We start from the raw sequence: 26277 nt of genomic DNA on the forward strand, positions 1-26277 counted from the left end.
CACAATGTGGAATTCTAATCACAACTTTACCACCGGACCAAACTGATCCTACAAAAATCACTTTACTTCACTATGGCTCATTTGTGAGTATCAAATCTGAGACCACTTTGAAGGACTTCAGTTCTGGGTGTGTGCTATTCAAAACCCCCTTACTGTGGTTTACCAGACAATTATGGCGGTGCGCATGCATCTATAGGGGACATCTATAGAGTTCACTTTTCAAACGGAGCCCTATTGGGTCATTCATGACAGTGTTGCCAGGGCATTGGGTGGGTGGCACGGTGGGGGGCTTAATATTTAAATTCTGTCACTTTACGACGCAGATGCCAATACGGTGATGTAAAATAATGCATTGAAGCAACACACACAAGTTCAACAAATAACCTCTCTTTAGTCTGAAAGAGCCTGCGTCATACCTGTACATGACTTTCCCTGTATCATCTGCAAACAGAATTGTTTATGGCTCATCTGGCGTTTTGAATCCTGGGGCCGAGCCTGACACTTGGCTCGGCTCTGACATCGGCTCTGACAATCAATTGCCAGTGGTTTGCCCACCTCTAGCTCATACTGAGCAATGCCAGGGCCAGTGGGGGCGGGGGGGCTAATGACGCAATGAAGAACAGCCCAGAACTCCTGCTCGCGCTATGGTCAGTACCATTTGAATGGAGAGGGCGGGTGTGAGAATAAAGGGCTAGGCGAAGAACAAAGAAACCTACTGAACTGCTCGTGCTCTGGGTTTAGCCCACATAGCACATAGATGTAGGAATGGCTGCTCACATTTTAAGCACACCTGTGAATGGGCAAGGAGCTTCCCCCGAACCGAGGGCGAGGAGCTTTTCCCGAGGCGCGCGGCGCAGAGACGCACTGCCTACGTAGAGGTCTGACGCCTCAGAACACAGTGACACAGGCGGAAGCACGGGAACAATAGATTACTCGACTTCCACCGCCTTTTGTTCAGCAGCTCGAGCTGCTTTGAACATCCAGAGACTTTGCTGCTTAGGGGGAAGCGTCGGGCTGCTGGCAGGCAGGCAGATGATTGGTCGATTCTTTCTCGTCTTGTTCTAATTCAGTGACATCATTTCAGCATCTGGCGTACCCCCCCCCCCCCCCCCCCCCCCCCCCCATCACTGAGGCACACAAAAACCTGTGCAGAGAAGCAAGAATGGGAGGGAACCCCGTCTGGAAAACATGATTGCAGGGTCTGGCAAACAGTTCAAACTGCCTGACATTGTACATTGTTGCTTCTAGAAAACGCATGTTTTGTACATAGTGGTGCAGAAGCGGAAGTGATGCCTGCTTTGTGTGCATTGTTGCTTATAGGTGATTGGTCTGTTACATAGTATAGTCAAATATATTCATTGTTTGCATGTGCTATTTCTGTATTATTGATCGAATCTAATGCATAAGTAAACATGATATCAGTTCAAGGTATTTTGTTCTTCTGGTCAATACTTAATTTCCAGCGAAAATAAGTGCAGGGGTCACATTTTTTTTTCTCAGAGCACTCAACTCCTGCTGATGAATGTCGAGCATGCTGAACATCAAGACTGCCTCGAGTTGATTCCGTTCCAACTTCCACCTCGTGCCTCTCTTCCACCACCCTACACTTCCTGCCTCTTTATCTATTCCTTATTTATTATTTTCCTTTCTCTCGCCCTTCCTTCTCTCTTTTCTGCTATTTTTCATTTTTGGTGTTTTGAGTCAAACACCGATGATGAAAAATATACTGTTTTCTAAAATCGAGTGGCAATGCCCAACACCTGCCAGCAACGGCACAAATTAAGCAGTGATCATAGTCTACTGCTAGTCTGGTACACAAAATGGTTTGGATTTTTTCTTGAGCAGAGTTGACACCCATTCTGATTTAGGACAAAATGACATGTTTACATTGCTGAAACCGCCTTTCAGTCTGAACTTTGAACTTTGAGAAAGCTTTTTGCTGCAAAACATACCGATGCTTAAGGAAAGAAAAGAAAGAATGGCCCTGCTTACTCTTTCATGATAGGCAATTGGTAATGTATCCTTTTGTGTAGAAATAAACTAAAATTATCATTATATCATCCAAAACAGACACTGAATGTTGCACTTAATAATAGCTGCAAATCACTTCCACTCAATGGTACCCCTGTTATCACCCTCAAAAGAACAAATGTTTGAGTTAGCCCAAAATAAAATCACACATGCTTTGCTAGTTACACACCGAAGTTTGGGGAAGGCACATAGCCCATGGAACTTTGAATCAGCTACAACACTGTGACCTACAAATTACAAACGAATCATCGCCAAAAACACTGGCATATCCTGCGTTATTTTGTTATTTTGCTTCTAACATGTAGACTACATGTTATATGTAGTGCTCTACAGAAGGCACATTAAGTCTCTAAGATAAGTTATGATGATTCAAACAAGCGACCAACTGATTATATACAAAAAAAACAACAGCAGGTGCTGCGAACGTGAGGACATCCCCACACTCAATAACACCCTAATATTAACACAGCAATGGCAGACTCGCAGTCACCTCAAACTCATTGCCCTTAAAACCGAATTCTTACTGACCACTCCTCCCACCTCTAACCTCAAAGAATGGATGCTCCTTCTCTCTGCCTTAAACTGCACCCACACATTGTCGACTCTCTAGGTTTCACCACAGACAAAGATTTCTCCATGCATAAACACATCAGCGCCATCACCAGAGGAGCCAACCATTCACTGCATTTATTCAGAAAACTAATGCATTAATGTTGGATTTTGCGATTCCTTAATTGCAAATATTAAGGAATCGCAATTAAGGAATTGCAAAAGCCTATGCATGTAGGAATCGCTAAAAAATTAGCAACACCCAAACATTCCTTAATTGCGACTCGCAAATTGCGAGTCGCAATTAAGGAATGCCTTCCCATTCATTCCTAAGGGTCTACAGGCCCATAGGAATGAATGGGAGATTGCATGCGCAATTTGCGAGTACCAATAGGTACTCGCAAATTGCGAATGCAATTTCAAGGGTGCACGGGTGTCAAAAGGACACCATGTTGCACCCCTGAAATTGCTCTGTGAAACAAGGTGTGCACACACATGTCCCAAGGGCAAGTGTGTATGTTACCTACAACTTTGATAAATTGCTTTAGTGCATTTTTCAAAGTGTTTGCAAATTACCATCAAGTTCAACTTGATGGTAATTTGCACCCCCCTAGTAGCAAAATCACTATTCCTAAGTGGTTCGTGCATTGCATTTACGGAATCGCAAATTGTGATTCCTGAAATGCTGTCGCAATTTGAGAAATCACAATGAATTGCGAATTCTCAAATTGCGAGTGCCTTTGAACCTTGGTGCATCGCAAATGCCTTTTTTGCAGGCGCAGACGATTTTTGCAAATCGCACTTTTTGCGCTCGCAAAAATGGTTGATGCTTGTGCCTGTAAAACCTTTCCGCCCTGCGGCTGACCTCTTAACTGCGACTCAGGAATTATGATTCCGAAACTGGACTATGATAGCGCTACCCTTGTGGGCCTCCCATAAACCTCACTTGCTCCTCTTAAGGCCACTCTTAATTCAGCAGGCAAGCTCCTCACAGGATCTAAAAAAAGGGATCACATCACCCCTGACCTAAGTGCTCTGAATTGGTTGTCACTTGAGACCAGGATGCATCTCAAAACTGCTTGCATGACTCATAAAGCACCGCACCACAACATCCCTTCCTACCTGTCCCACAAACTGACCTTTTCAGGTGGGAACAGATCCTCCAGAAGTACGAGCTCCTTACTGCTCAAACCACAACATTTCAAGAAGAAGAAAACCTACTACTGTTCCTTCACTGCAATGGCCCCTAATATCTGGAACTCTCTCCCCACTGATATTAGATGTACCCCATCCTCATCCCTTTTCAAAAAAGAAGTACAAAAATTCTTATCCAACAAATTCCTTTCTCACTAAAGACTTAGCCACGCCAGCTCCCTGTTTGACCCTGCTCCCTATTCAGTCAGCTGCCTTTTGACTTATAATAATACTATCTCTGAGATATTTTTCAAATTCAGTTCCTTAAAATAATTACTAAACCTTCTTTTAAGCAGTATTTATGGTTCAATAAATGAGTGATTACATTAATCATTTACAAATTCATTAAGCTCATTATGCAGGTGAATAGCAGGAAAATAATCATACTATCTCCTAAATATGAATGCATACAAATTGGTTGCCATGTCTGTATATTGCAAAAGGTTACATCCATTACCAGTGAAGAGGCTATAGAAAATGTAGTCTACATATACTTTGCCCAGCATCTTCAAGTACGAAAGATCTATTGCAAACTGTAGCATTCATGTTATGATGTTGTATGTGAAGTATCTAATTATGTCAATTGATGTGTCATCTCTCCCACCTTCATTGGCTCCCAGTGCAACAGCGAATAAACTTCAAAATCTGCTGCATTATGCACAAGTGCATATATGGGTCTGGTCCCAAATATTTAAAGAGATTTTTCTTCCCTATTCTCCAGGACGTGCTCTGCGCTCCAGCAACACCATGCTACTGCATGTGCCTAAAGTTTCCAGAGCGAGACAGGGGGGGCGAGCACCCTCCCTTAAAGGCCCCTTGTTGTGGAACTCTCTTCCACCCCAGATGAGACAAATCCCTAACCTTTATTCCTTTAGAAAAAAACTAAAAACTCATCTGTTCGCACACGAATAATCTGGCCACTCTCTCTGATATCCTCCTCACTACAGTTTGCTCAACTCATGCAGAAGCTACGCGCAGAGATACCCCTTCGGGGCTGATTCAGGCGCGAAACAAGACTATAAATAAATAAATAAATAAATAAAATCAGCGATGAAATCAATGATGTCATTGAACATGTCATGAGTGATGTTTCTGGGCATAAGCCAGGTCACAAGGGGTGCATGGCAGGGCCCAAATTATAGTTAGCTCTCTAAACTGTAACTGTTGAATTTCAGTGGGGTTGTTTAGGTTTAAAATGTTACATTATGTGTGACTTTGTTACCTAACTTTAAGGTAGCTTTAGCCTTTGCTTTTTTCCATGGTTTTCACGGTTTTTTTTTAACATAAGCTATGTTCGTGTCTTCATACCTAACTATAACATTTTAATCTTAGTTTTTTGTGAATTGTGTGTGCATAAGCTGTAAGTAGTTTTGTCTATGACTCAAAATATGCCCCCTAAGGGTTTACTTCTAGAAACACCACTGTCTGTGTGACAAGTGCATTTGCTAACTCAACAGTACTACACCCTGAGAGTTTTTGGATACACATAGATCTCTGCAGCAGATACCTTAACCTCTAAGCCATCTTTCCATCAGATTAATTTAACCAGCAAATAGACCTGAGAAAATAGTTTAGTGCTTAATGTTCCTACTGTGGTAGTGTCACTGCCACTTGAAAGTTCCTCTTTCAGATCATGTGGCCAATTAAGCCTGTTATTCGTCTATGTTTATTTAAAAAAAAGCCCCATTTATTTGCTTACTGATAACTTCTGTTTTTTTCTGTGTTACAGTTGCAGCAGCAGGCAAGTTTGAGCTAGTGACAGGCAATGTTGCCACAGTCCCGAAACGGCATCTGCACCACTAGAGTTTTTGCACTGATCGCTCTGTGCAAAGCTAATTTTTACACTTGTAATCAGTGCAAATGTCACCGCAAAATGGTTCGGCAGAAGTGCATAGTTACATCAACAAGTTCTGTTTGTAGTCCTTCTCTGCATCCTTCTGCAAAGCGTTCCATCAACTCTTCAAGAGCAAAGAGCGCTATAATGGAATTACAGTACAGTGTTATCACATTGCCCTCAATGACATTTTAGTTCCAATCTAAAATAAGCAACACCAAGGTAGTGAGGAAGCTAGGGTAGGGTCTCTAGACGGCGGGGGCATGTGAATCTCTCTGTGCCAAGTTTACAGTTAGGAGTAAATCCAGGCGTTCTAGTAAACGGCTCTTGATCATCAGTTCAGGGAGTTCATAGTAACACGCGCCGGCCATCCAGCAGTCCTATTTAGAGAATCCAACGCCGTGATTTCCAGATGCCTTTGGCTTTTACAAGACAAGTGCACTGAGTAAGCCGCGTGCCAGGGCTCTGCCCGCCCCGCCGGGGAGATCCAGGAGGGGGCGGGGCCGGTGGTGACGTCACTCCGAGGGGCTGCCCGGGACGTACATAAGAGGCAGAGGAGCAGGCACTAGAGCAGAACCAACTCTCTCTGGGAAGGATAACAGGTGTCAGTGGAGCCGCGTCACATCCGCGCCTGGGACTCTCTGCTGCACGAGCTCTGCACACTGAGATCGCTTGTAGGGACCGGCGGAGGAAGGACCAGAGGTGAGTTCAAAGGATGCACGTGCGCTTGCAGGGATGTACGGAGGGTGGGATGCTCAGCATCTTCCTGAGGTGGCTTCGCCGTCCGCGGAAGCGAAGGGTTATGTTTTCGATATGCATACTTAAGGTGAGGCTTTTCTGATGAAGCGCTCATGTCGTAATAACCAGATCCGAAGAGAAAATGTGATTTGTAGAGGGTCACACAATGCTGACAAAGGGAAGACGGGATCAGAAGTCGGATCCTTCGGTCCAAGAGTAACTGATTTTTATTGAAGACTTTACTATCCTCCTTAAAGTGCCCTGACATGTTTCTGGCGGCAGTTGTGAGGTATTGCGTAAAGTCCCCAACTTGGCTCTTTGAAGATGTGCGTAAACAGCACATCCAATTGAATGCGAGTCTTAGTTTTATTTTGGAGTGTAGTACTGATCAATAGCAGACGTCTGCGCATTCCCAATGTTGTCAGCTTGTGGGACTGAGGTAAACTCAGCGGGTTCAGTTGCCCAGGATCACAGAACGTGTTCAAATGAGGAGAGATTATACGTCCAACCATCGGGCGCTCTATGGCACAATTTGGCCACTAGTATAGGCGTTTTAAAAAAAAGATTTAACTCTCCAGATTTTTTCACAAACTACTTTTCGTGATGCGATGTCAGGAGCTTTGGATCGATAGTGTGTGGGTTGCGGGGGTGGGTAAGTGGGGATGCCCCGTGCGCAGTGCTTGCATTGATCCTACGCCGCACCCGGCACCCCCCTCGGGTTCAGTATGGAATAATGAAGTGAGATAGCCAGTCCCCAGTGGTGGCTAAGGGGGTTTCCCTCAGAAGTGCTCTGGGATACCCAAGCAGCTGGTCGGAGAGTCCATGAGCCGTGCGCCGTCCTGCCCTGACCGGTGTTTAATAACATGCAGCTCTACGCTTCTAATGTTGTTATGTTAATTGGTTCTTGTATAGCGCTGGTTCACCATCAGGTCTCTCAATTTTAGGACCTTTCAGGTCAAACTCCTTGGCATTTCCGAGTACAGTAAATAAAGCCATTTTTCTGTGCCATGGCCAGTCGATATTCATGTCGTATGTATTTCGCACAGTGCTTTTCTCATCCCCTTCTATGCAGTGCTTTAAGTGGTCCGGAACCGAGTACCGGCACTTTTCTATTTTGAGAGGAAGAGTGCCTGCACTTCTCTATGGAGAATAATACATTTAATTGGAGAGTACCGGCACTTCTCAGGAAACAAGCAGTTACTCTGTCTGATACAGAGTGCCTGCACTTCTATTTGCCCATTTCAAGCCCTGCTTCTAGGATGCTCGAATTTCGCAGTACCATCGCTACTCCCTTTCCGCGTTCATTAAGATAAGAGGGGGTACAGGACCCTTAGGCCAGCATCAGTGGGGTGACTCACTAGCCAGTCGTGTAACACCTTGCAGGGCGCTGGCACGCTTTAAAACACTCCCAGGCCGCTTTTGTTACTCGAGGTGAACCCCGCCCCCACCCCTCGAGTTTGACACTGGCACTCGATGTGTTTACAAGGGAATCAGCCGAGGTCAGCGAGCGTAGATCGAGGAACGGCAGCTTCATGGGCAGGCTCTGCGCTTTCACTCTGGTGCCATCCATCCGTCCCGTGCGCGTTGACGTAAGGCAGGGACACGCATGTCCACCCATTACTGGCGTTGAGTAGAGGCAGCCCAGCTCTAGGAAGGGTTGCATAAATATGTCTTTGCTGTGGATGATAGAGCGGAATTGAATGGTTGAGAGTGAAAAAGGCACAGAGCCTGTATATGCTTGTGCTAGTAATCCCTCTCGAGCCCTGATAATCTGCATGTTTACAAATTTAGATTTTGAGTCCAGCAGTGCACACACAGAGATGTGTTCATCCTTTTCCAGGCAGTTAGGTTGAAGATACTTCGAGTGGGCAGTTGCTTATGCGCTTACCCGGAAGCTGAATTCTTAGTTATTACTTGGGAGGGATGCTCACATAATCTGACCTTATTTAGAATATTTATTAAACCGTTTTTTCTTAAAAAAAAAGAAAATTCTTGACCAGAGCGTCTACTTGAATTTGTACAGTTTTTGAGCTGCTCTTAAAATTGCATGTTGGCCCCCTCTTCTACCTTCCCTCGGTTGGTCAAGTAGGGAAACAGGTTTTGGAAGATGAAGTGATTCGCCTTGTATCACACAGTTTGGCCAAGTGGGGAAGCTAGGAGAAGGCCTCGTGTCTCCGGACTCCACACTTGAACGTTTAGCCACTAGGCAGTGGCCGTTTTCTGTGTCTATTTTGTATTCAATGTTGTATTTTCTTCCCCCTGCAGCCTAATAAATGACACTGAACCGAGGCAGCAAGCTGAAGAACATTGACAAGCGCCGCGGCAGCATGCCCTTGTCCGTCCACCAGCAGCTCCACCGGCGGAGCATGCCTGTTGATGAGAAGGAGCTGCAGGCCACCAGCCCTAACAGCCCATCCAACCTGATACGATGCACCTCCTACAATCCGGAAGAGGAGCACCGGGAGAGCTGGGCCTCCGGCTCCTCGGACTCCGTCATCTCCTCCAGCAGCGACTCTGAGGACCCGGTCTACAAGGTGATCCTCCTTGGCGAGCATGGTGTGGGCAAGTCCTGCCTGGCCAGGATCTTCGGTGGAATCGAGGACTCCCACGACATCGAAGAAGCAGGTAAGGATCACTGTTAATCGTAAAATAATGTGTCTGTTTGCTCCTAGGTCAATATCATATCCAGTAGATTTATCTAGTTGAACCTAAATTTAGACATATTTTCATGAGAGACGGAGCTGGAAGATATGCCCCTGCTCAAAAGTATATATTTTATATACACATTATCCAAGTATATATTTTATATACATATTATCCAGGTTGAATCTCTACTAATGATTAAGAGGGATCATTTATTTTGATATGGGGTCACCACAAAAACCCACAGTTTTATTAAATGGAAAATGCATAGTTATTCCCAATATCTGTCTTTTTTTAAATAAAAATCCATATTTGTAAAGCGCAAACTACTCACCCTTATGGGTCTCAAGGCGCTGGGGGCTGCCGTGGAAATTAAGAGCGCTATTGCCCAGGGTCGCATGGTGCTGAACTGCCGCCAGAGCCAGGGGCTCAAACCCTGAACCCTGTGCTCCGGAGTCGGGTGCCCTGGCTGCTGCACCACACCTCTAACTTTTATCAATACTAGACCCACATTATAACCCTTCACTGTGGGCGAATAGAGGAGCCAATGTTTTTTTTCAATATAATATATATATATATATATATATATATATATATATATATATATATATATATATCTATCTATCACCTACACCAAAGTCCTGTTGTGTTTTTGAAAAAAGAGTGTAAAATGAAGTTTTCCCTTCTTGGGGTTAAATGGTTGAATGCCCCTGCTATAGCATTGATATCTTAATCTGTGCTACATCTTATTGTACTATGTATTACACATATGCATACGATATAGTTTATATACACCATACAGTAAGCGCCTTGGGGTGATTTTAGGGCTACAAAGACACTCCACAATTGGGCGTGAATATTCTTGGACCTCTTAGAACTCTGCTTTCTCAACAAGGTTATCTTGTCTTTGCTGCAGTGTGGTTTGTAAATGCAGGAAGACTAACTTGGTTTTATCTTTCTCCTCTAGGGAATACATATGACAGGTCGGTGGTGGTGGATGACGAGGAAGCGTGCCTTCTTGTGTTCGACATATGGGAGCAGGTATGTAGTTTTCTGCCTGCAGTTCTTTAAGGCTGCGCTTGCGTTGGTAGGAAGATGTGTTGCTGAATCAGCACAGGTCTGCGCACGTCCCATAATGCCTTATTTTGAGGTTGCCATAGCATTTAATACTTGGGATTATCTGTTTTCAAGCATTATATGTTGTAAAAAATAAGGAAGCTGAGGTCCCTGGGGGAGGGTGGGAAGGATAATAATTTGACCAGGATCACAAGCGTTTGCTCAAGTCGGGAAGCTAGGATTAGATGTCAGATCCCTGTAACCTTCATTGCCTTCCAATGGACAAACCCAATACCCCTGCTTCCAATCTCCTTACCATAGCATTGGTCCCTGCATTCACAATCCTACAGGACCCTGCATCATGCGGTGGGACCTACTAACTGGTGGGGTTTGCTGTTTAACATCAGCCTTATCACAATGTATTTTTAGGCTGTGTTTCCTGCCCTGCATCTCAACAGGCACTTAGCGTATTTGAATGGGAATTTTCAACATGTCAATAAATAGCCTCAGTGATGACTATCGCTTGAAATGACTAATGTCAGTAGTCATGGGATAGCAGCAAAGTCGTTCGCAAACAGACCCTATCACTGCCTTTTTGTAAAATGAACTATAGATAGATGTTGCGTATTTGATGACGTTCTCATGCGCAAAACCGTCCCTTTCCAAACTCCGCTTTCCAGGGGATCATAGAGTGAAATTGGAAAGTCGTTCAGAAACTGAAATAAGCAGAGTCATTGTCTAATGCCCTCTCCCTGCGCTGCCAGAGGTCCAGGATAAAAATAGAGCTGCGTAAATCATTCTGCGTTTAGAGCCAGCGATGCTTCCAGGCAGCTCAGAAGAATAAATTGATCAATTCATTTCAATTTAGGACGAGACCCACTGGCTTCAGAATCAATGCATGAAAATGGGGGACGCCTACATCATTGTGTACTCTGTGACCGACAAGTCCAGCTTTGAGAAGGCCTCGGAGCTGAGGATCCAGCTGAGGAGAGCACGGCAGAGCGAAGACATTCCAATCATCCTCGTTGGGAACAAGAGTGATCTGGTGAGATCACGAGAAGTGTCTGTGGAAGGTAAGAAACCGTTCCGAAACCAATTATATGATTGTATTTCTGCATCGTTAAAGAATGGCGGTGTGCCCTAGATGAGAAGTGGTATGGAATTCAGGTGTACATGCACATTTGTGCATGTACACCTGTGCCATGTGACACACAGACATGCCCTTAGGGCATGTATGTGTGCCACATGGCACACAAGCCTGTACTTGGGGTGCTAGAGGGTGTCAAAGTGACACCCCCTGCACCCTTGCAGGATTCGGTATTTACTGATTCGGTAAATACCGAATCGGTATTTCCCATTTATTCTTATGGGCTTCATGGCCCATAGGAATCAATGGGCAATACCGATTCGGTATTTACCGAATCGGTAAATACCGAATCATACAGATTCGGTAATTTTAAAATTAGAATTACCTACATCTGCCCCCTTCCTATTTACCGACTTAAATACTGAATCGGTAAAATTCGGTATTTAAGAGTCAATAAATAGGAATTACCTACATCTGGCCCTCAGTTTCATGGTTGACAGTGTTCATGGTCGACCAACTTGCATTGATTGTGCACTTCCTGCATTGTCGAAATTTACTGAAACTTTGGGTAAATTGAATATTAAAAGCATGGCTAAAGGGGGAAGGGCTGAGAGAGTGATTGGCAAAAAAAACACAGACACATAAACGAAGTCTGGGAAAGTGAGTGTGAAAATATCAGGAAGGGTTGTGCTCCTTCTCTAGATTATGGCCCTGCCTCCTACCTGACAAAGCGGTACCCAGCAGTAGTGTAGCATGGATGTCATGGGTACTGCTGCAAGCAAGGGAAACGGTCCCTTTGATTGCTACAGCAATTATTAAGGTTCAATAGGCTCCTCGGGGCTCTGGATCCCAGTGTCACTACACCTGAAGAACAAGGGGTAACTACGCTGCTGTACCCCAGCCCCTCCCAAATGTTGGCATCCAAGCTGCTGTGTCACTCCATCAAACTTGTATGCATGTTTGCCCATGGCAACCCTGTTTGCCAAAACCTACATGACCTGATTCACAAGTTTGTCATCATTACTGTTAAAGGAAGGGTCATTGGAAAGCTCAACAAATACAAATGAGATATGCTGACGTCAACAATATACTTATATCTCTTGAATATAGTATAATCATAGCAGCTAGCTTCACTGATTATGAGACAAGCAGTGACTGAGGCACCTGCATGACACCTATTTTTCACTTTGTGAGTGTCTGGAGCTCCCGCGGGACATTGACTACTTTTTCACACCAATATATTTAAGTCAGACGATAGTCTAACTGATGCAAAGTATGTTGTGGTGTCAAGAGTATGTTCTAGCTGATACCCTGTTGTGACGGCCATTTTCCTTCTCTTTCCAGAGGGCCGGGCCTGTGCGGTAGTGTTTGACTGCAAGTTCATCGAGACATCAGCCGCCCTTCACCATAATGTTAAGGACCTGTTTGAGGGCATTGTCCGACAGATCAGACTCCGCAAGGACAGCAAAGAAGACAACGCAAGGCGCATGGCCAGCTGCAAACGGCGGGAAAGTATTAGCAAGAAGGCCAGGCGGTTCCTAGGAAAGATTGTGGCAAAAAACAACAAAAAGATGGCGTTCAAGCAGAAATCCAAGTCATGCCACGATCTGTCTGTGCTCTAACTTCTGAGAACAGGACCAGGTTCAGTTCAGCCGTATGGCTGCAGGGACTATGTGGACTCCGGGAGAGGAAGCGGGTGACTAGTGAGGAGGACAATACCACAAGCAGGGCACGCCCTTCGAATTTCTCTTTTATGCCTTAATGTTCACAAGCAAGACTGGAATGGTGCAACAAGGAGTGTGATTCAGCGGTTAATGATTTGACAATCTCTGTCTGAAGTACATGAAGTGATTCTATTATGATACATTTGAGTAGCAGTGGTGTAGCTAGACCTTTGGCTGCCCATGGCGGTCCCTGCGTTTGCCGCCCGTGGCGGTGCATGTAAGAGCGATGGGGTGGGGGGGGGGGTGCTGGCGATTCCTGTTTGCCACCCCGCAATAGCCGCAGGTAAGAGCTGGTGGGGAGGCCGCTGCCCACGAAAACACATGCCACATGGGGGTACTGCGCCCCCCCCCTTGCTCTGCCAATGTTTGAATGGCCTAGTTCAGCATACACCACACGCCCCAGGTGATCAATAGCATGGATAAATACACATACCTTGTTCATCAATGGGAGATACACTTTGGGGGCAGAAATATCTTGGATACCCTGATATGGTTATGACACTGAAGCCAACACATTGACAATGTAGATGAATGTGCAGTGACAATGTTGTAGCTTGCCATTGAACTCTATGGAGTGTTACAGTGCCTCCCAACGAGATCCGATGCACCACCCAGCAACATCCTGTTTCAAGTAAACCACACTGATTCGCAAGTCGGGGCGCCTGCCTTTGTTCAGTGCTCTGTTGTTCTCTAGCTAGAATTGTGCTCTACAAATACCTATACACAGTGACGTAATGAAACTTGAGAGGGTCCCCCTTGCAAAGTACATGGAGGGGTGCCCCCCACGCTCAGGACCCAGTCAGGAGATCTCAGGCCAGGAGCCCGTCACTCGTTCTCAGTGCCAGAGGGGGGCCCTGGAGCTCACCCCCCCCCCCCTCCCCACCACGGGGGCTGCTGGGCTACTGTTACGCCACTGCTTATACAACATGCTGGCTACACACAAGTGCTCCCAATCAATGAGGTGTGCACATAGACCCCCGGCACGCCTGTGGGCGCTTTCTATACTTCTACCTTAGAAGTGGCTGATCTGAAGATATGAATGAAACTGACACATGATCAGTGCTCGCGCTCCCCTCCGCCATCCTCCCTCACTGTATAAAAATAACTTCATATGGAAATAACTTGAAGCTTTGTACGCAGGCTCGTACTTTCTTTTCAGTAGAAGGTAGGCAGTGATATTTTTAGGCACCGGAATGGTATTAATAGATACGGTAGAAAATGTAGGAAAAAAATGCGTTTTCCCAGACTGCACTTCTGTTAACTGTTATTGAAAGAATTTGATACTTGTTTACATGCGCATTTTATAATAAAGTATTATTTGCTCTTCTAGATACGCAGCTGTCTCTGTGACATGGACATTGCAGCACTGCACAATATTTTTGCACTGTACAAAAAAGATTTTTACAAATGCCAGGGCAAGTGATGTATATAATTATGTGTGATGTATACTATGCTTTTATAATACGATTGATTTTAAATATGCACACTCTACTGTATATAACCTATAGCTAGAGATGTATTTATACCTGTAACAATGTATACAGAGATTGAGCGACATATGCAGTATTAAAATTCATATTATAAAAAAAAACTGATTGCTTGTGATTTGTTCAAACATTCTCCTAGGAATTGCATGATATTTGATTACCAGCTCACATGAGAGAGCAGCCACTATTAGATGTGTATGTATATTATGTGGCATGAACTACCCCTGTTGAACATTATGAGGATATTACAAGTCACCAAGGAGTTTCATGCCCATGAAAGCTGAAGGTTGAGTCCTTTTATAAGGTCATGGAACAACTTAGTGATTTCCAATATCATTTTATTGTGTAGCAGAGGGTATTTTATTCCATATAATACATGGCCACACCATCATCCTTCCAACAAATTACTTAAATCATTGGTTTGCTGCTCTTCATATGAAAGAGATAGCATGTGGTAAGCATGACAAATAAAAGCAGAGTCTGCTTTACTACACAAGTCAACTGTAATATGTTTTTACAGCTGAGTAGGTATATCATTTCTCTTTTACAGACAAGAGATATCAGAACTTGACTGTAATTCGAAAAATTGGAGAAAATGGCACTATATAGGGATTGCAGGCTTCCCTGCATTATATCGGACATAACAATGCTCTCTGGTACCTGTTAAGCTAATAAAAGCATATTAAAGTACCACTAAGACTTCACAGCAAAACTGTTCATATTCTGACATCGCATTAGCGGTGCAAAACAGTGGACGGGGATGGGGGTAAATTAGTGGGTAAACGAGAAACCTATCAGCCTAATTCCTGTGCCTTACAGCAAGGCACAGCAATTTCTGGGGCCTATAGAAGTCAAGAGGTGGTAACGTGGCTCTAGGTGATTGTGTTCAGGGTGCTCGGCGCCTCACCCAGATGTGAAGTGGGCGTACATCATTACCATACAAAAGAGGGCATCTGGAATGTGAAAATAATCATTAGACAGGAGGCCTAAGCAACAATGCAACAGAGTTTCCATTTCGTAGGAGTATTTCGACGGATGCGTGTCCCGTGCAAATGGTACTGCTCAGTGGTGCAGCAGAGAGGCCACCGTTTGTATAGTCAAATACAGGAAAAGGTATTTCTGAAGGTACCCTTAAGACTGTGAAACAAATTGACGAGCGAGGTGCCCGCTGGCAAGGATTTCCACTCTGAGGTACTGGGGAAGTGGTGGCCTCATTTCAGGAAAACTCTTGACTAATGCCTTGGGGGTAATTTCGTTAACTATGGAGTGTGGGCATTGCTTAAAGATCCTACAACCTTTTCAAGGTATCACAAAGTAAAGGAATCCTGCTTCCTGACTTCCTTGAGGATCTGTGAATGTAGAAAGGTTGTAAGTTTGTAAGTAAGTTTATTTGATTCAGTTCTCTTGCGAGAACAACAAATGTATAAACAATAACATTTACAATTTTTGTTAATAAAATTATCACGTTAATATAATTTTAAAAAAGACTTTAAAAAGTTATATATGTAGAAAGATTGTAGGTACGACCACTCTGATCTATGACTGGTAAATGAAAGTTGCAAAGACGTAGTTGTTACAGCAGTTTTGGGCCACCGGGTCTATATTGGAGGGATGCCTTGAAGCGCGCCCCCAGGGGCCAAACATCGTAAATACAGCTAGTTATTCTGGTGAGCCTCACACTGTTAGGAGGCCTCTCCAACACCCTCCCTTCTTGTACAGCAGGAGGCCTCAGCTACTCCCATCTCACCAGTCGGCGGGTCTTCGCCAGTAACTGAGAGCTGGTCCCTACAGAGCGAGGTCTTCCTGTCACGGCCTTGAACGACGTATGTCCTCTAGCAATGGCTGTCAGCAATGCAAGCCATTACTAATGCCACATTCAGAAGACATCCAATCAGGGGCCACAAACCACACCCTGGTTCCTTTCCCAGGGTGTAGAAGGTGCCCACCCATTTCACAATAGTCTATTACTCTGTCTCAAAGTCCCTGATGGCTTTGCAGATCTGCTTGACCCCAAAACCCAATGAGAGGAAGGTAGCCCATCCATGTTGTGCTGAGGCCTAATTGCATATGGAAAGTCATGTAGGCCAGTTTGGGCCACTAGGGAGTACTTTCCATATTGACTCACTAATCCATAAGCACTGCTTTCGCTGTGGGAGGAGAGTCAGAAGGGGCCATGTCCCCCTCTAGTACTCCTGCCTCTTCATTTGAGCCCCACCCCCACAGTTTTTGATGGTTGCCCCTGCCGCACAGCAATGCAATGACAACAGACATCACACACGTAAGCAATACATGTGCCTACATGTTTTCTTGAAATGTTTAAATATGACTTAATGTGTGTGTATATATATATATATATATATATGTATAGACATATGTATGCATTTTTTTATATGTGCATATGCACAGTTTGACGACTTCTTGTTTTATCTTTGACCCATTTTGTGTCCTACCCATAAAATAACATCTAGAGACATCACTGTCGATAAGTGGCCACTTCTAAAACAATTACATTAATGTAAGTACATGTCCTGCAACACTCTACTTATCATATGGAAAGCGATTTTATTTAAAGCTAAAGCCAGCCCCCACCATAAAGTTTTTTTTGTGCAAAAAATAAAGAAAAAAGGTAAAAGGGACCCAGATTTACAGGATAATCATATAATATTGCAAACCTGGTTGACAGGAATTATTGTTGACAGATGCTCTGACCAGGAGCTGCTTTTTAGGTCTAGTCTACCAGACAGCGCAACCTGTCCGGTTGCGAAAGACCTACTATGTACTTACATCAGGCTTACAGCACACCCATTGCTTACTATTGGTTGGCTTTATTGTCTCTCCCATTTGCTTCTTCTTAGATGCCATGTCTTCCACTTGTGTTTGTCCCTCCCCTGGAGTATAGCTTCTTTGCAATGCTTTTGATTGGCTGACTACAGTCTTCCACTTCTCACATTAGGGAACTACTTTTTCATTCAGCACCCCATAAGGGGCCATATGGTTTCCAGCTCTCTTCCTTGTCTGCTGCCCCCTTTTGAATATTTGTCCCCGGGCTGTTGTTCCTGCGACAAAGATATGTTCGGGTTTTCCAGAGAGCGTCGGATGAGCCTGCACATTAGTCACTATCTGGTAGAGGCTAGCATTTCTTCCGACCCTCTCTTCACATTGGGGACAGAAGTTGTTTAAAGAGCCGACTGCTGTGCCACCTCGCCTCACTCATGCAGCACAACAGCATTTAATGAGGGGCGAACTGCATCCTATCACCCAAGACTGGGATCACTAGCAGCCTGCTCCTGGATCACATCACAATGTTTTGACTGCACTCAGATCATAGTCACAGAAGGTCTACACTAAAAATAGTTCAAACATTTGTTTAAAGCATTTTTAGTGTAGGCCTTGTGTAATAATGATCTGGCTGCAGCCAGAACATGGTTCTATGTCTATGGCCTTCCCGGTTTTTCATTCAGAATATCCGGTCACCAGACCTGCCACCTCGCACAGTGCTTCCATGTGACACACAATATCAGCTCCCATCACACGGTCACACATTGAGGAGCCAGCGGTGGCAGGAAAAATGAGCTGAAAACCACTGTAAATAGTGGATTTCCAGCTCATTGTCTGAGGCTTTGAACCGCCGAAGTCCATTAAGGGGCGTGAAAACTGCCCAGGACATCGGCCCCAGCCTCAGCAAGCCTTTTTTTTTAATGGAGCAGAGGACTCGGTGGCAGGGTGGGGGCAAAAGTGTCTCTTAGATACTTCTCGGCATGAGGCCTCGCCCCCTCCTGATGTTAATGTTAGTGATATTTATAAAGCGCACTTCCACCGGGTGGCTTCATGGGGCTGACCAGAAACATAATATGCTACAAGGCAGACTAAACAGACAGCACTGCTTTCCACTATACCATATTGTATGCTTGCCGGAACAACCAGGTCTTAAGAAGCTTCCTGAACTGCATAGTATCAGTACAAGACCGAATTACCAAAGGGAAGGAATTCCAGAGTTTAGGAGCCAGGACCGCAAATCTGCAGCCACCTTGACGGACTCGCTTAAACTTTGGAATAGATAGAAAAGAAAGATGGGCAGTGGAGGCTTCGGATTGAGGCATACCTAGATAACAAGTTGTTAATAAATACAGGACTTTTGTCATACAGGGCCTTAAACACAAGGCAGCATGATTTGAAAGCACAGCGCTGAGAAATGGGGAGCCAATGTAGTTTTTTGAGCGCGGAAGTGACTGGTTGCCATCTTGGTTGTCGAATGATCAGCCGAGCTGCCTGATTTTGTACCAGCTGCAAACGCTTGAACAAATAGAGTGGCATTCCTGATACGCTGGATTGGCCATAGCGGGCACCGGGCATTTCCCCGGTGGGCCGGAGGAGTGGAGGCTGGTACTGTGGCCATGGGGGCCGGTTTTGCAGCAGTACTGCAATATCGCCCCCCTGTAACAAAAGCGGGAGCGGTGCTTCTTACTAGCACCCCCTCCCCGCCCGCTCCCACAGCCGGAGGAGCAGCAATCTGCCAGGGCTGGTTGCTGTTCCCTGTCCGGCCTTCATGGTGAGATTTGTACAAGTTGGCAGGTCTGGGTCACCTCATACTAGAGCTGGCCAGCCACCCTTCTCACTGCAGAGCACAAAGCCTTTCTGACTCGTTCACCTACGTTTGGCGAGTAACACGGACTCTACTCTGGAAGGGTATATATGTATAAACCCGTGGCGTTTCAGCCTACTTTTTTAATCATAGCTCCGGAAGGGCTTTTCAGCACAGAAAAATCTGATTACTGATGCGCTTGCAGCAGTTGTTGATTGCTTCCCTAATCCGAGGCACCAACACCAGATAAATCATGGAACATTAATTGCACTTTCCAGCAGAAGTTGTCCAGTCAGATTTCATCAAAAGCTCCCACATATGCCCAACACCTCATCAGATTCTTGCCTGGACACACAACTCAGCCTTGCCATTCAAGCAATGGTCTGTGCACTATTGATCCAGTTTAGATTGTTTACCTATTGCCCTTATATTATTTTCGAAAGAGTTTTTAATGCACTCTGTAAATGACGTAAACTGCATTTAATTACCTTTTCCACAACTATTGGCGCAAACGGAGGGCAATGATACTCAAGAGCTTGATGGACAATCAAAAACTGTTACTGTCTGACAGCATATGGGTCATAGGTTCTACAGCACACTGTCTTATCCCAAGATGCATAGAAAAAGCGAAGAGGTTTAAATGTGGCATGGCATGCAAACACAGAGATACACAAGTGCACATTTATGCATACCTGTATTTTCAAGCGTTAGCTTATTAAAGCCACACCAATTAGCTTTAGGACTAAAATTATGACTTCCTTACTTGAAAATTCCTGTATTTTTTAATTGCGAAGTCACTATAGACAATTTTAACTCCCTTGACTTTGCTATGAACATATTTGCCTACCTAACTCTCTTACAACTTGTGTTATTGTAGGGTCTTTGGATGTGCATAGTCGGAGTGGTCCACAACACCTGGCCTTCAGCCAGACCTGGTGCACCTCCCACTGTGGGAGTTTAACCCCCTCTGCTCACTGACTTTGGCTGTGCACAGCAGAGCTTTGGCTGAAGGAGGCCAAGGCAAGTGCCCACTGTGCAAGCCTTCTTCTGTGCACAGCAGGGGTTGGCTTCAGGGCACCATCCAGTTGTGGGTGTCCAACACCTGGACTGCACAGCCTCCGTCCTTGCACAGTGGGGTTTGGTGGCCAGGACTGGACTGCGGCCAGGCACTGCTCCCAATCCGCCGCTTGTGGCCAACCACACATGTGGCTATAGGCCACATTCAGCTGTCGCGCTACAATGTTTTCAGGTTTTGGGACTATTATGATGGATTTGCGGATCCTAAGCCCCATTGGAGGGTCCAGGATTCGTGAATCTGGAGCAGAATTCGCAAATCCACAATGGACAATGGTTAAAAAGCTTCCTAGTCCAATGGTGTGCCTTTACTTTTTTTTATTGTGAGTGACCATGAAGTACAGCGTGCTCATTGCTTCCCTCTTAATTTGAAAAAACGATTTGGGGGTAGCAATAACAGCGGAGAAAAACCCCAGTGCTTGTCTCGTGTTTTTTGGAAACTTTTTATTGGGACAGCTAGTTTGCGATCAGGCCCGACCTAATTCTCTTAAGTGCTTCGAGGCTGTGTCTTGCGTCGTCTTCGCCAACTCTTTGTACCCTTTCAACAGCTGGGAGCTCAAGTTTTTTTAATGAACCCGGTTAGATTGAAAATGATTGTAAATGGGTCAACCCTCACCTCTGAAATCAAAGCCCAAGAATATCTAGAGAGATACAATCTAGAAAATGACAACAAAAAATAAATTAAAGGTATTACAAAAAAGAGGCATAAACCCTAGGGTCTTATCAAAGGGTGTAGTTTAGATTATAGACTCTTAACGATTTTGGGCTATCTGATGTCTCTTTGGGCCAATTCATCTGTTTTTTGTAATTTTGGTATGTTTAACACGGCGGGGGTGGGTGGCGTGGACCTACAACGAGCAGTCATCATTCAGGGCTTTCTTGATTACTTTAAGATTGTGGGAGGGGGAGGGGAAGTTTGTATTTATCTAGCCACTTAGACTTTCTGTGCTTTACTCGGGCATTGGGACCAAGAAAGAAAGGGGGGGAGCAAAAAATGATTAGGGAAAAATTGAAAAAGAAACAAGAAAGTATATTTATGGGGGGCGTGGCTAGCGACCGGACAAGATGGCCGCAAACTAGCAGAGCTCTGTGACGGAAGAGCCCATCCCCTCTAAATCCGTACATTTATCCTGTACAAAGTTAGAACTGTGCCCTCGCATCTGAAGTGGGCGAACCTCCGGTCCACGCTGCACCGTTTTGCTAAACTGTACTCCTGGGCCCCGCGAAGTACGACGGCGGTGAAGATTGCGGCCTACTCTCCACACTGGTCCCGGGGACTAAAGTAGACTAGCTGTCCGGCGGTGCGGTGCCCCAGACGGGAGGGGGGGGAGTCAGAGGGGCGGCGGTGAGAAACCGGGATCCGCCCGGTGAGACACTGCCAGTGCCAGACCTCTATCAAGCGATCTGATAGTTTCGCAAAGTCCGCCCTGATTAGGGAGATGTCAGTGGAGATCGAGCCCATTGAAGTTTGCATCGTGTTTAATGCAGCCTTGAAATCCTATAGAATTTCGAGTATAAAAGACATTATTAAGAAAAGCTGAAACAGATGCCACAGTAATGATATTGTCAAGCTTCAGTAACTTATCAGGGCATATGGTTTCGACGTGTTATCATATGCGGATGACACGCAAATACTGGTCACCCTCAGCCCTGATGTAAACAACACCAAAAAGCGTTTTAAAAAGTGCTTGATAGAGGTAAAAAACTGGATGAGTTTAAATCATCTCCAGCTGAATGGCGCCAAATCTGAAATTATGACATTTGGGCGAGCAAGCATACACTGGACCGATGATTGGTAGCCCCCGGAAATGGGGGAGTGTCCCGTCCCAAAGGAATCCGTCAGCAACCTTGGATTCCTCATGGATAACAAATTATCCACGAAGGACCATGTAAATCACACCGTAGGCACCAGCTTTGGAATCATGCAGAGTCTACGTAAGGTCTTCAAATGGATACCAACAGAAACTCGCAGAACCTTGGTTCAGGGTCTTATACTAAATAGGCTAGATTATGGTAACTCTCTCCTCCTTGCCATAAATGAGTGCCATATCAGGAAATTGCAAGTTGTACAAAATACTGCTGCTCGTCTGATTCTGGGTTTACCAAGACGATCCCCTTCTCTGCCGTGCCTAAAAAGCCTACACTGGCTCCCTGTTAAAAAAGAGCCATCTTTAAAACCATGTGTTTGGTTCATAAACACATGTACGGCACAGGACCAAAATATTGGAATCAAAAACTGACATGGTACCAGCCTGGTCGACAATTGAGATCAAGTTCCAAGTTGCAGCTTACGCCGCTCAGAGTTCTAACTGCTAGAAACGGCGGACGTGCCTTTTCCTTTATGGCACCATCCCTATGGAACAAAGTCCCCTTAAACAAACGTACAACTACTGAACTCACGAGTTTCTGAAAAAAATTGAAAACATGGCTCTTTAGTTAAATTTCCATTTCCAGGCTCATTCACTTTTTTCTGGGACTGTCCGCATGCGCCATGAGACTCCCTCGGGATGTGATATGTTGCGCAATACAAATATCCAGACTAGACTAGACTAGACTTGAATGGCCTGCGGTGTTAGTATTAATTGAATGAATGAAAGAATGAAACAGTTCTTGTAATTGCGCGAACGTAGCCCAGTGGGCGTCAAGGCGCCTAAATCAAATGCAGAAGCTAGCAACCTACAAAGTCCTATTTACTCATAGGTAGGCCCTCTTAAAGAAGTAGGTTTTGAGAGCCTTTTTGAAAGACTCGATGGACGGGAGAGTTTTTATTTCTGTGGGAATGGAGTTCCACAGCTGCGGAGCAACCACGGAAAAAGCTCTGGCGCCCCATCTGGCAAGTTTGAAACGTGGAACAACCAGTTGACAGAGTCCCGCAGAGCGGAGGTTTCTTGTGGGGACGTAACACATAAGAAGAGATCCGATAGCACTAGCAGGACCATCCTTCAATGCTCTGTGGGTCAGACAGAGAATTTTAAAGGCAATTCTGTGCTGCACTGGGAGCCAGTGAAGCTCCTTCCTGGCTGAGGTGGCAGAAGATGCTTTCGGGAGATCCAAAACAAAGCGTGCTGCAGCGTTCTGGAGAATCTGCAGACGATGTATCAGGCCTTTATTGGCTTCCATGTACAGGGAGTTGCAGTAATCCAGCCTTGAGCCACCCAGGGCGACTGCAACCTGTTTACGCGCCTGGGGGGATAGGTACCCACGGATTTTATTGAGTGTCCTGCTCACACCCCAGCAGGTGGCCACGGTCCTGTTGACTTGTAGGGACATAGAGAGCGAGGTGTCAAATAGTACTCCAAGATTTCTGGCGGATGGGGAGGGAGTGGGGCAGATGCCAAGAGAAGAAGGCCACCACTCGCTCGACCACAGATTTTGGTCCTTCCCAAAGATCAACACCTCCGTTTTTTTGCCGTTTAGTTTGAGGGAGTTTATAGTCATCCAGTCTGCCACATACTGCATGCATACCCTGAAACTAGCGGCAGATGTACTAACAGAGGTGTGAGCTAGTGATACCATGATCTGGGTATCATCTGCGTAGGATACCACCTCCATCCCCTGAGATTTAACCAGTCTTGCAAGGGGGGCCACATAGATGTTAAACAGGGTCGGACTCAAGGCCGACCCTTGTGGCATCCCACACTGCAATGACTTGGCAGGGGAGAGGTGATTCCCAAGCATAGCTCTCTGTTCCCTTTCGGTCAAAAAGGAGTTTAAGAGGCTCAGGGCCGGTCCTGTGACACCAGCTTCCCTCAGCCGAGATGTAAGAATGGCGGGGGATAGGGTGTCGAACGCGGCCGTGAGGTCCAACAGAACCAGAACAGTAGTTTGGCCAGAGTCCACCTTGCGTCGGATGTTGTCGACCACACAGGTAAGGGCGGACTCTGTGCTGTGGTGTTTTCTAAAACCGTGTTGTGTGTTGTCCAGGTATTCAGAGGAGTCAAGGAAGGAGGACAGGTGGAAGTTCAAATGTGCCTCAAGCATCTTCGCGGGCGCTGGAAGGAGGGAGATTGGCCTGAAATTTTTCAGCAAGGCCGGATCTAGGGACGGTTTCTTGAGAAGAGGTTTAACATTTGCTTTCTTCCATATAGGGGGGAAAGATCCTTGGGATATGGCCTGGTTCAGAACCTGAAGCATGGGAGGAAGGAGGCACTTTCTACATTCTTTCAGTTTTTTAAGCGGTATCGGATCAAGGGGAGAAGCTGATTTGGTCCTGTCCAATAGTAGGTTCAATGATTCAAGGGATAATGATGGAAATGTCGTGAGTAGGCAAGAGGGATCTTTGCCTAGCGAATCAAGACTGGAAATGTCAGGTGGAATTTTTTGATCAAGAGCACGACAGTGGGCTTCAAGAGAGACATGTATGTCATGGATTTTGCTATGAAAGAAATCAGAAATATCATTGCAAGGTTGTTGAGAGCTGACTACAGGGTCAGGGAGTTGCAGGGAGCATAAAGAGTCGGCGATTTTAAAAAGCTCCCTAGAAGAGGAAGATCACCACATTTTTTAGTGAACTCAGTCTTTTCCCTGCGGTTCTCTAAATACGTTATGCATAGCTTTTTCAGCTCTTTTCTCGGGATATGAATCATTGATGGGGGTTCATCATAGTAGTCAGGGTGACCAATGTTAACGAGAAATGACTTAATATAGCTCAACCATTTCACCCGACGGACTCAGTCCAAATTCAGGGCATCCCCCAGAATGTGCCGGTTTAGGTGGCACTCGTCAGTTGTCCATACCCTGTGCCACAAAAGTACAGGCTGTACTTTGGTGACGTCTTCTAAATAGGACAAGCCGAGTTCAGTGTGACAGTTATGGATGGACATACTCTCAGGGATAGATAAAAGATATCGCAGGAAGCCATTTTCGGTTAACTGTAGGGTTGAGACATTTGCATCCCCCCATACTCCCACACCATAGGTTGCAACCGCAACACAGCTGGCTTTCTATATGCACAGAAGTTCCTTAACTGGTTTCTTCCCCAACTTTTTACTAAACAGTTTTAGGGCTATAATTGACTTGGCAAATAACAGGTTTCTACTTTTCGCTGCGCTGCCCCACTGTCCTGAGCTATCAGACAGTATTCCCAGATAAGGGAAAGTTGAGGTGTGATCTAGTTGTTTAGAGCCAATAAACATGGTTCTATTTTTCTTATTTGCTCTCATACCACAATTCATACAGAAGGTTTTGGCACTATTAACCTTCAGGTCCAGATTGGTCATGAAGGTACAAAAAGATGAAATCATTGTTTGCATTGCTACAGGGGTCCTTGCCATCAGGACAGCATCGTCTGCATAAATAAGCGCTGTTATTTGACGATTTGATGCAATAGGCATATCTTGACAGTCCTGCAGCAAGGTTTTCTCCAGGTCGTTCATATAGATGTTAAATAAAAAAGGGGCAAGGACACATCCTTGTCTCACTCCCCTCGCAATGTTGAACATTCTAGTGCATTCCCCTTTTTTGCCGTATCTAATCGTGGCCCTTGCACCATTGTACAACTCTCTAAGGAATTGAATAATATTGGCATCAACACCCAACCGAACTAAAATTAAACACAATTTGCTATGAGTGACACAATCAAAGGCGGATGTCAAATCCACAAAGGTTAAATACATCCGGGCGCCCTTAGCCTTAGTATATTTCTCAAGCAGAATAAAAAGATTGAGACATTGATCTATGGTCCCAACTCCTTTTCTGAAACCATATTGTAGGTCGCTAATAATCTTGTGCTCCTCTGCCCATAGATGCAACCTATTTAGGATAACCCTTCCAATGATTTTGATTGTCGAATCAAGCAAAGATATTGGGCGGTATGACAAACAGCTAGCCCTATCGCCTTTTTTAAAAATGGGTACTATAATTGACTCATACCAAGTACCGACAAGGCCCACTGAGCTGGCTGCATTAAAAGTTCTTGTAAGTAGTGGCGCCCATAAAGATATGTTTTTTTAAAAAATATCCACTGGGACGCCATCTGGGCCGGGTGCCTTGCCCCCCTGGCTTAAATTAATGCCCTTAATTACTTCGTCTAGGGTAAAATTGAGACCCTCTTTGCTCTTAGACAAATTAATCATATCCGTCTCAGTTGGCTCAGACAATGATTCATCGGTTGGTGCAGGGGTACTGTAAAGAGTTTCAAAATGGCTTACCCAATCATTCCCAGAGATGGCAATCTCCATCCGTGCCTTAGTGTTATCCTTAAAATATGGTGCATTGACTGCCTTCCAAAAGGCTGTTATATCTTTTAGTTGGGAAGCTTCAATCAATGCCTCCCATGA

At 45.2% G+C, this 26277-nt stretch overlaps 1 protein-coding gene across 1 annotated transcript; it reads left to right on the plus strand.

Annotated features, from left to right (window-relative positions):
* Window positions 1-6178: 6178 nt before the first annotated feature.
* On the plus strand, window positions 6179-14431 carry RRAD (RRAD, Ras related glycolysis inhibitor and calcium channel regulator). The gene is made up of 5 exons (XM_086947728.1): window positions 6179-6310; window positions 8612-8971; window positions 9957-10030; window positions 10914-11118; window positions 12477-14431. Exons 2-5 carry the CDS (start codon window positions 8620-8622, stop codon window positions 12752-12754), a joined length of 909 nt encoding a protein of 302 aa, XP_086803854.1. The 5' UTR covers window positions 6179-6310; window positions 8612-8619; the 3' UTR covers window positions 12755-14431.
* The last annotated feature ends 11846 nt before the right edge of the window (window positions 14432-26277 follow it).

The sequence above is a fragment of the Lissotriton vulgaris genome, chromosome 12, assembly GCF_964263255.1.
Source record: "Lissotriton vulgaris chromosome 12, aLisVul1.2, whole genome shotgun sequence".
NCBI classification, from domain to species: domain Eukaryota; kingdom Metazoa; phylum Chordata; class Amphibia; order Caudata; family Salamandridae; genus Lissotriton; species Lissotriton vulgaris.